Below are 10992 nucleotides of genomic sequence, written 5' to 3' on the forward strand. Positions count from 1 at the left end.
CCAATATATCATCTGATATACCAATAATAATAATAATATACAGTATATTATGGATATCTCTTTGCATAACTAATGATATATTTGGCTTATAATAGGTGTTACACAACAACAACAACACTTACAGTACTTATAAATGTATTTTAGTTTTTTTTGTTTTATTGAGTTTTTATTTTAAATAAACTATTATTCTTTACTACTATAATACTAATGATTGGCTTTTCTAATGCTATTATTTTTTTCTATATATACTGTATAATACTATTGTAAACTACTGTATAAGTTATTATGGTTTTAACGATATATCATATTATATATATATATAAATCTATTGTATATATCTATCGTATATAAATGCTTCACTGAATTTACTCATATTTTCACTCCTTGATTATATATATCATATATATATGTTTGATTTTTTCGTTTAAAAATATATATATATACAGTATATAAAATAAAAATATATATTTTTTCCTCTCTATCTGTCAACCATTTGTTTTATAGACCATTGAATGGATAAACACCTGTAAATTGGAGTCAAACGACTTGAAATTGGATAAAAACCGGCGCAACGCCTCCCTAACCGATGTCAATAAATTGAAGGCATCTATAGCTGAACTACAAGATATCAGCGAACAGGCCTCACAGTTAACCCATGAGCTGGTCTGCTGTCGYCAGGAGCTGATTCAATTGAGAAAGACTATCAAAAACAAGGATCAACTAAACGATAATAATATTGTTAAGTCAAAAAGCTATGAGAATGGTATCGACGGCAAGATTAAGATTATCTCAATTAGCGATAATCTTAATAATAATAATCATAATAATCATAATCATTGTCTAAGTAATGGTAGCCTATCTAATGGTAGTAGTCTTGCGGTAGTCAACAATGATAAGAAATTGATTGTCAATAATAATTGTAATTTAAATAATAATTTTAATAATAATACTACTACTACTGCTATTAACAATAAGACTAATAATATTAGTTGTAATGGTAGTAGTAATCATATCAACTATAATAATCACAATAATCATATTAATCATATTATTAATCAAAATAATATTATTAGTAGTAGTAGTGGTAGTAGTAGTACTTGTAGTAGTAGTAGTGAAACAACACCAACAAATGGTAGTCAATCATCAGCTAATCAAACGATTAGACAACTAAACAAAGATCTTCAGACAATCAGACTATTGAAYGCTGARCTAAAAGAGGCTCAAAGTAACTATGATTTCTTGGAGATCGCCTACGAAAGGCTAACGAAAAAAGTCATTGAAATGGAAAGAAGTCACGAATCGGATCTGAATCTAATGAAAGACCGGATCAATGATTTAACCCAAAAGCTGTTCACATCGGAACAGCTCTTGAAACTCGCCAAACAAAAAATCTCAAAATACGAGTCCAGACAAGAGAGACGCCGGACCTCCTCTTTGAAAGGCAAACCGCAGCCAAACGCCGATAATAATAACTAATATAATAATAATAATAATAATATTTTTTAATAATCAGTCATTAATTCAGTGTTTTTTATTATTATATTTTTTTTAATACATTATTATTTTTATTTTATTATATAAAAAAAATATATAGACTCACGCTTTGATTATATAATTATTATATATATATATATTGTGAATATGTTGTTGTTTTTTGTGTTATTTTTTAAATCTTTTTTTTATAAATTTTTTTATTTATTATTATCATTATATTGTAATTGTATGTAATAATAAATTTAGTAATAATTTTTATTATTATTATTATTATTAAAAGATTGTTTATTATAATTTGTGGGATATATGAATATATATTGTGTAAAATATAAAATTTTTTGACTAATGATTTGTTGTATTATTTTTTATTATTAAATAATAATAAATAAAGTTATTGTCAATTAAAGTATGAAAAATATTCAATCAAATTAAATGTCATGAATTCTATCAGAGAGAGAGAGAGAGAGAGAGAGAGAGAGAGAGAGAGAGAGAGAGAGAGAGAGAGAGAGAGAGAGAGAGAGAGAGAGAGAGAGAGAGAGAGAGAGAGAGAGAGAGAGAGAGAGAGAGAGAGAGAGAGAGAGAGAGAGAGAGAGAGAGAGAGAGAGAGAGAGAGAGAGAGAGAGAGAGAGAGAGAGAGAGAGAGAGAGAGAGAGAGAGAGAGAGAGAGAGAGAGAGAGAGAGAGAGAGAGAGAGAGAGAGAGAGAGAGAKATTGTTTAATAATTACATTAATATAGTAATGGTTTAATCGATTATATTTTGAATTCCCTATCTATACACGATTTAATAAAATATAATAATAAAAAAAATAAAATAATAAATGCTATTACCTATGATTATTAGTTTTTAAACTTGAAAAATCATTTTTGTTTTTATTTAAACAAAATAATAATAATAATGTTGATAATGATAGTTAAGGGTACCGGTAATATCGATGATAATTTACACACAAATATAATTATTATTGCAAAAAAAAGTAAAGGTATTTATATAAAAAATAAATATTTTTTAAAGAAAAAAAACACTCGCATTACAAACAATTTTCATAAAATTATAATTTATTTATATATAAATCATATAATGATATATAAATAAATTAAAAAATATATTTAATGTTTTTTAAATAAAATAAAAAACAGTTAATTAACATTCAAATTGCTTTCAGAGTTAATTGTTTGGAACCGATGAGTGATCGATAAGAGAGAGAGAGAGAGAGAGAGAGAGAGAGAGAGAGAGAGAGAGAGAGAGAGAGAGAGAGTTAAGAAGTTTTTGAAGTTTGTTGACATTCTTTAGCATAATTAATGAGCGATCGCTTCACTGAATCGTTAATACAGAGATCGAAAGCAAACTTTTTTTCCTGTTTTTGTTTTTAACAGACATTTAACATACAATTAGTTTTTTTTGTTATCAAATATATTAAAATCAAATCAAAAAAAAATCTATACCTTATTCTGGATGTCAGTCAAAGCACCGATTTTTATCAATGTTTTGGCCACTTCTATGCGCTCCTCTTCACAGGACAGATGTCTTTTTTATACCGATATTAAGAGTTTCGGTATATTTATTATAAATCAATTGAATAATAATAACAATTAAAAGTAAGTGTGTCTTAGATTAAGATACGATTAGACACTTACAGCGGTGTATTGCCGACAACGTCCTGCGGATTCAATTGGATGTCCCGATGACCTAACAGAAGATCGACAATCTTATGAAAACCTCTTGAAGCGGATCTATTGAAAAAAAAAATTCACAGCAGATTTGGCTATTAATATCTAATATCTTCATATAATATAYAYAAATCTGGATAATAAAGATCACAAACAAACAAACAAACCTATGAAGTGGTGTCTAATTTAAACAACAGAAAAAAATAAATAAAACAAATAAGAAATTAAATCAAATGACTAAACAAAACAAAACAATGGTTTACTATTTGATGGCAATGACTATTCTGTGTCTGAAAATGAATACCTGATTGAGTTTATCTCTTAGATTGATATGACATCCGCTGTCAATCAAATACTTTGCGATATCCAATCGGTCCTTAGAGGCGGCGTAATGTAGGGCCGACTGGCCGGTACTGTTGACAGCATTGATATCGGCTTTATGTTCGACCAGTGTCTGGACAATATCGTAGTGACCGGCGGAACAGGCAATCATCAACGGTGTCCAACCCATCTGTGTGTGTGTGTGTCCGATAAAACACATAAAAATCGGTAATTTTTAAAAAAAGATTCWATTAGACGGTAATAATTATTGGTCACCTCATCGGTAGCATCAATATCGGCGCCGTCGGCAATCAGTTTGCGGACCAATTCTTTGTTACCATCGCTGGCCGCCCAATGAATTGGCGATCTATCGGTAGAGTTACCGGCTTTCGATGATTTGGTCTAAAATTTTTTATTTATTCAAAAACAAATCAAGAGATCAGTTGTTGTTGTGATAAACCATCAGATGATATGATATTTACCGTCATTTTGTTGTTGTCTGTCTGTATCTATCGGGTGATGTCTTAATGGGTTTGGGATGTGATGTGTCTTCGGATAAAAACTTTTCAATAATTTATATTTTTTGGTCAAAACTTGCAATTCATTGCTTTAAATACAAACAGTTGTTGTATTATATTATTGTAATACAAATACAATGCAAACATAATATTATAATACTGTATAATGTATTGGTTGTCATACTAACACATATCAGCATATTTGGCGTCAATTTTAAAATTATATATTAATTTTATTTTGTTTTGTTTTATAAAACTTTTATTAACTCTCTCTCTCTCTCTCTCTCTCTCTCTCTCTCTCTCTCTCTCTCTCTCTCTCTCTCTCTCTCTCTCTCTCTCTCTCTCTCTCTCTCTCTCTCTCTCTCTCTCTCTCTCTCTCTCTCTYTCTYTCTYTCTCTCTCTCTCTCTCTAATTATAGAYAAAATYATAATAAATAACACTGTAATCAAAATTAATTTTTTTAAAATTAAAAATGTATATTTAGTTAGATAATTGAAATWAATAGAATTTATTTTTTAAAAATTTTATTTTGATCAATATATTCACAAAAAAATTGGTGTTTAAAATATTTAAGTTATTGATAAAACATCAACAACTACTACAAACTATTTGTAAAAATTACTGATTATATAACTAACTGTTATTTTAAAAAATATATTTACRTTTATCAATATATATATATATAATATAAACGTTTGGATAAAATATAAAATTTATTACAACTATTAATATGCAATAGACAATATCTATAAAATAAAAAACAATACAGTATTATTAATAATAAGTTATTAATTATTTGAGTATTATTATTATTATCAAAAAATAGCAATATATTTCAAAATATTGATACAATTAAAGTCCTTATCTTATTTTTTTATATGCAATAAAAAAAATTATAACATAAATATAATTGTAATAAAAAAATTATTTTTAAAATAATCATTAAAATTTTCAATTTCAAAAATTATTTATAATAAAAATAATATTTTTTTTTAAATAACAATATAAACAAATTATTAGGTAATAATGATTAAAATTAAATATATAAAACATAATTARATTAATTAATTAATACATTGATGATTGAGTACATTATATACATAAATATACAATTATCTTATCRTAATTAAATATAAACTCTACTCTATTTAATATCTAATAATATGAAACAATAGAGTATAAAATAAAATTCAAGTAAATATAAAATATATAATTTATTATAAAATAAATATTTTTTTTAATTAAGTTCAATTAAACTGWTGAAACTTATTAWATTACTAGAAATTAAAATGATTTTAGCAAAAATTTATACCGTATTACTATTTTCTATATATGTTTCCAAACTATATTGTGAAAAACATTTACAATTGACACCATATATYAAATCGGGTGACATAGCAAAGGCCCGATCACTGAGTCGGGTGACAGCACTGCCCAATGCAMCCAATGTTKAGTCATATACTGGGTTTATAACCGTCGACGAGAAATACAATAGTAATACGTTTTTCTGGTTTATACCCGCTTTTGTAAGTTATTACAAGCTATTAGATATCTAATAATAATTATCATATAATTTATATATTTAAAAAAAATAAAGAAAAATCCCAAAACTGCACCGGTATTGGTATATACCGAGGGTGGACCGGGTACMTCATCAATAATGTCAATGTTTATGTTCGGATCATTTAATATAAATGATAAATTAAATGTCACAATAAATCCATTTGCATTGAATCAAGAKTTTTCGATTATATATGTGGATAATCCCGTGGGAACAGGATTTAGTTATACAGATAATCCCGATGGCTATTCAACAGATCAGTTGACTATTGCTAAAAATTTATATGAATTTCTACAACAATTTTACACTGTATTTGATGACTACCGGAGCAATGATTTATATTTAGGTGGAATGTCTTATGCGGGAAAATATGTGCCATCATTTGGTCACTACTTAATACAAATGTCTGAAATTTCTAAACTCAATTTCAAAGGCATACTCGTTGGCAACGGTATGACTGATCCCAACACTCAGGCAGCATATGATCAAACACTGTTGAGTTTAGGATTAATCGATRAAAATGAGGCCAAAGAAGTTCAACGATTGCAACAAAATTTAAAAACATTAATAAAATTAAAGGCTTATCGCAAAGCATCGGAAATATTTGAAGAGTTAGGTATATATATATAATGAAATTTCATTTATTTTTTATGTCAATACTATTTATTCAAATTTAGAAATTAAAATATTATTTTCATTTTAGATTATTTATAAATAAAACATATGAAAAAATTTTATTAAAAAATAATACAGTAATCAATATTTAATTTTATTTATTTATTTTTTTAGTGATATCAGCAAGAAATCCCAGTTATCTAACCAATGCAACCAATTATCAAATGTTATACAATATTGAAGATTCGGGTAATTTATTTGCGTCTACRGTATATATTGACCAATATTTGGCCCAACCGTCGGTTCGCAGTGCTATAYATGTCGGTAATGTTGTCTATAATATGTCGAGTCCTGTAGTTTTAGAGTATATGTTTGAAGATATTAGCCGATCGGCTGAACCAAATTTGACGGCAATCATAGACAACGGATACAAAGTATTGTTATTTACCGGTAATTTTGATATTATTGTTGGCGTCGAGTCTACCAATGGATTACTAATGAATCAAAGTAATTATAGTTTGTTATTAAACAAACAAAAAAAACTAATTATACTATTTTTTAAATTAACAACAATTATTGTATTTAAATAGATTGGAAATATTATAACGATTACAATAAAGCCAAACGAAACATTTGGAGAGTCAATACAAACGATACACAAATAGCCGGTTATGCAAAAAGTTTCGGTAATTTTACTCACGTTATCGTACGTAATGCCGGTCACGTTTCACTGGCAGACCAGCCCAGGGCTACACAGGATATGGCCATTAGATTTGTTAAATCTCTGCCGTTTGAACACTAACTTCTAATTTATAATATAAAATAATTAATTATTAAAATTATAACAATATACAAATTTATGTATTTTTTACATAATAAGCAATAGACACATGTTAGTGTTGAGCTTATTCTAGGGACTGGGACCCCGTAAAAAGGCCAAAAACAAATATATATATAATTATGATTACACGTAGTCGAAGGAATAACGGGGGGTGTTCGGGAGGTACCCTCTCAAATAAATCCCGCGTTCAGCAGGTAGGCATTGACTGCAGTTCGTTAAGTATGCATCATATCCCACGCAGTGATGTGCTATGCGGGCAAAGCTGTGATGTAATGCGACCGCAGACTAGTCAACAAAATCAGACTAACCTCCAAAATGTTTCAGTTCAAGCTGGTTCTCAGCGACAACTGACCAATTTGGTTGAAAAATCGCAAAAGCGCATGAAATGGACACATGAGATGAATACCTTGATAATGCGCGAATACTACAGATCAACTCGACTCGAAACAAATATGACTGATTACAGAAACCAAATTTACTTAGCATTCAAACAGAAATATCCAGAACTAAATGTAACGGAACAAAGGATTGCAGACCAGCGGCGATTCTTAGCAAAGAATAATAAAATATCCCCAATAGAATTACAAGAAATCAAACAGCAAGTGGCACATGAACTATCATTAAATGAAACAACTGAATTAAATACCACAGTAGAAGTAGTGCCAGAAATGGAAGAGACACCTACAACAACAGATAACAGAATCAATACAAATGATGAAATAAAGAGAATAACAGCAGAAAATGAACTAAAAACTTCTTTAGAACAATATAAAGACTTTGAAATAGAACTCAGACCTAAGTTACCAAAAATAAAAAGTGGCGTAAAAACAAGATCTACAATAATAACAATTAATGATATACTTAAAGATTACATCGAAGATAACATGTCGTTGAGCACAATTAATACAATAACATACTGTGCAGCAGTAGCAGTATCGAGACTCTTAGGCTACAAAATACAACACATGTCAACTACAAAACTAAATCAAGAAAATATAATACCTAAATGGCAAAAGCGAATAGAGACACGTATAGAAGGGAAAAGACAAGTAATAGGAAGAATAACGCAAGTGTTAAATGGAAACAAATCAAAAAGACTTAACCAATCATTAAAAGATATATACCGATCATTACAGACAAAACCTGGAAAACCTGAATTTGAATCCATAATCCGAAATTACAACGACACATTAAAACAAACAGTTCAAGCACTATCACAAAGAATTAGAAGATATAAACAACAAAGCGAAAGACGAAAACAAAATACAATGTTCTATAATAACGAAAAAATGTTCTATAGAAATCAAAATAAAATAAATTCAAGCAATATTAACAATACACCACAAATAGATGAAATAGAAAATTACTGGAAAGAAATCTGGAGCAACCCAAAGGAATATAAAGAATCTAATTGGATAAATGATATTGAAGATGAAAATAAAGAAATACCACCTATGACTTCAGTAAATATAATTAAAGATGACTTAACCGAAGCCCTCAAGAAATCCCACAATTGGAAAAGCCCAGGACAAGACAAAATACAAAACTTCTGGTACAAACACTTTACAACAGTACATCAACCAATGGCAATAGCAATGGATAAAATAATAAAAACAGGACAAACCGATGACTTCCTCACTTCCGGAATAACATATCTACTCCCAAAAACAGAAAATACATCAGATCCCAGCAAATATAGACCCATCACTTGCCTAACAACAATGTATAAAATCCTAACATCCATAATATCAACAAAAATATATAATCATTTAAGTAACAACAACATAATAGCTGAAGAACAAAAAGGCTGTATAAAACACTCAATGGGCTGTAAAGAGCAATTAACAATAGACAATATTATAACAATAAGAGCTCGTCAAAAACATAGAAATCTTGAAATGGCATACATAGACTATAAGAAAGCATTCGATTCAGTCCCACATAAATGGTTATTAAGAGTGTTAAAACTATATAAAATTGACAACACACTGATAAACACATTAGAAAATATGATGAAAAAATGGAAAACTAAATTGTGTGTCAATACAAATAATGGAACAAAAATAAGTACAGAAATCAAAATAAATAGAGGAATATTTCAAGGAGATTCACTCAGTCCTCTGTGGTTCTGCTTAGCCATAAACCCACTGTCATCACTACTTAAAAAGCTAAAAGGCGTAAATCTAAAATCAAGTGATACAAAATATAATCTAACACATCTACTATATATGGACGACTTAAAACTATACGCCGAAAAAGAATCTGATTTAAATGCAATGTTAAAAACAACAGAAACTTTCTCCAATGATATAAATATGGAATTTGGATTAGATAAATGTGCTATAATGAAACTGAAAAGAGGAGTCTATTCTGAAAGAAATCAATACGAAACTGAAAATGGATATATAAAGGCACTAGAAAATGGAGATATATATAAGTACTTAGGAATTAAGCAAATGCATAAATCTAAAATGACAGAAGTTAAAGAAGAAATAAAGAAAACATTAAACCAAAGAATAATAAAAATACTAAAATCTCAACTAAACTCAAACAACAAATTCAAAGCAATAAACACTTGGGCTATACCTGTACTGACATACTCGTTCGGAATAATAAAATGGAGTAAAACAGAACTTGAGACAATTGAAAGACATATAAGGCGACAACTTACAATGTTTGGACTACACCACCCTAGAAGTTCTGTAGCACGACTATGTGTTAGTAGAAAACATGGGGGTAGAGGGTTACTAAACATTGTAAGCCTTGAAGCCAAACAGCGAGAATTGCTGAGAAAATACCATCAACAAAAATGCAATGTCTCAGAGCTCCACAAAATAACATCAACACTCGATTACAACTACACACCTCTAAATCTCAGCAATAATGAACATCAAATAGAAATACAAAATGAAAAAGAGAGGATTAACACATGGGCCTCAAAAGAACTTCACGGAAGATACCGGGCAGAACTCAACCAAACACACGTAGACGAAGAAATGTCTACAAAATGGTTGAAGTACGCCGGTCTTCATGGAGAGACAGAGTTCATGATGGCAATACAAGATCGAGTGATTCCGACACGAAACCATCAGAAATACATCCAAAAGCTAAATATACCAACAGACAAGTGCAGGATGTGTCATATGGAGTCCGAAACAATAGAACATATACTAAATGGGTGTAAAGTACTCACAAACACCGAGTACCTAAGCCGTCACAACCAAGTAGCCAAAATCATACATCAGGAATTGGCAATAAGATTCGGACTAATCAAAGAACCATTACCATACTATAGATACGAGCCACAAAGTGTAATGGAAAGCAACAGAGCCAAGCTCTACTGGGATAAAGAAATAAGAACAGATAAGACTGTGGCCCACAACCGCCCAGATATAGTACTAGTAGACAAACATCAAGATAAGGCGTACATAATAGACATAGCGGTCCCACTAACACACAAACTACAGGACACGCATAGTGAGAAACGCCGAAAATATACAGACTTGGCCTATGAGATCAATAAGATGTGGCGCATTAAGAAAGTTGAAATCATACCTATAATCCTGTCATCAATGGCCGTAATACCGAAAAATCTGGCCCTAAGTTTGGAATCACTGGAAATCAGAAAAACTAAGATCTATGAAATGCAAAAAGCAGTGATACTTCAGAGTTGTAGAACAGTAAGAAAAGTACTAGACTTGAGTTGAGTCTAACCAGTCGTGTCTCTGCCACCAAAAGTGGCCGACACAACTGTGATCACACCGGAACAACCGTGATATACAAAAATAATAATAATAATAATAATAATAATAATAATAATAATAATAATAATAATAATAATAATAATAATAATAATAATAATAATAATAATAATAATAATAATAATAATAATAATAATAATAATAATAATAATAATAATAATAATAATAATAATAAAAAAGGAGGCACAGTGGTGTAGTGGTTAGTGTGTAGGG

The 10992-nt window shown here is 29.3% G+C and overlaps 2 protein-coding genes across 2 annotated transcripts; one reads left to right on the forward strand and one right to left on the reverse strand.

The window, feature by feature from the left end:
* Nucleotides 1–2709: 2709 nt before the first annotated feature.
* LOC128954539 (26S proteasome non-ATPase regulatory subunit 10-like) lies at nucleotides 2710–4112 on the reverse strand. Its single transcript, XM_054300127.1, has 7 exons — nucleotides 3966–4112; nucleotides 3760–3885; nucleotides 3467–3673; nucleotides 3330–3343; nucleotides 3130–3225; nucleotides 2938–3019; nucleotides 2710–2849 (listed from the first exon to the last, which is right to left on the reverse strand). Exons 1-7 carry the CDS (start codon nucleotides 3969–3971, stop codon nucleotides 2751–2753), a joined length of 630 nt encoding a protein of 209 aa, XP_054156102.1. The 5' UTR covers nucleotides 3972–4112; the 3' UTR covers nucleotides 2710–2750.
* Nucleotides 4113–5673: 1561 nt separating this feature from the next.
* On the forward strand, nucleotides 5674–6979 carry LOC128954627 (probable serine carboxypeptidase CPVL). Its single transcript, XM_054300230.1, has 3 exons — nucleotides 5674–6178; nucleotides 6352–6684; nucleotides 6768–6979. Exons 1-3 carry the CDS (start codon nucleotides 5674–5676, stop codon nucleotides 6977–6979), a joined length of 1050 nt encoding a protein of 349 aa, XP_054156205.1.
* The last annotated feature ends 4013 nt before the right edge of the window (nucleotides 6980–10992 follow it).

The sequence above is a fragment of the Oppia nitens genome, unplaced genomic scaffold (assembly GCF_028296485.1).
Source record: "Oppia nitens isolate AA-2021 unplaced genomic scaffold, nextdenovo-longstitch-racon4-pilon3 scaffold28_pilon_pilon_pilon, whole genome shotgun sequence".
NCBI lineage: Eukaryota > Metazoa > Arthropoda > Arachnida > Sarcoptiformes > Oppiidae > Oppia > Oppia nitens.

What these genes read in the sequence shown, in the direction of transcription:
- LOC128954539 (XM_054300127.1), bottom strand. An exon ending in ATATTGATGCTACCGATGAG is followed by an intron (nt 3,674 to 3,759) that starts GTGACCAATAAT and finishes ACACACACACAG; the next exon opens with ATGGGTTGGACACCGTTGAT. An exon ending in TGACTGACATCCAGAATAAG is followed by an intron (nt 2,850 to 2,937) that starts GTATAGATTTTT and finishes AAACAAAAACAG; the next exon opens with GAAAAAAAGTTTGCTTTCGA.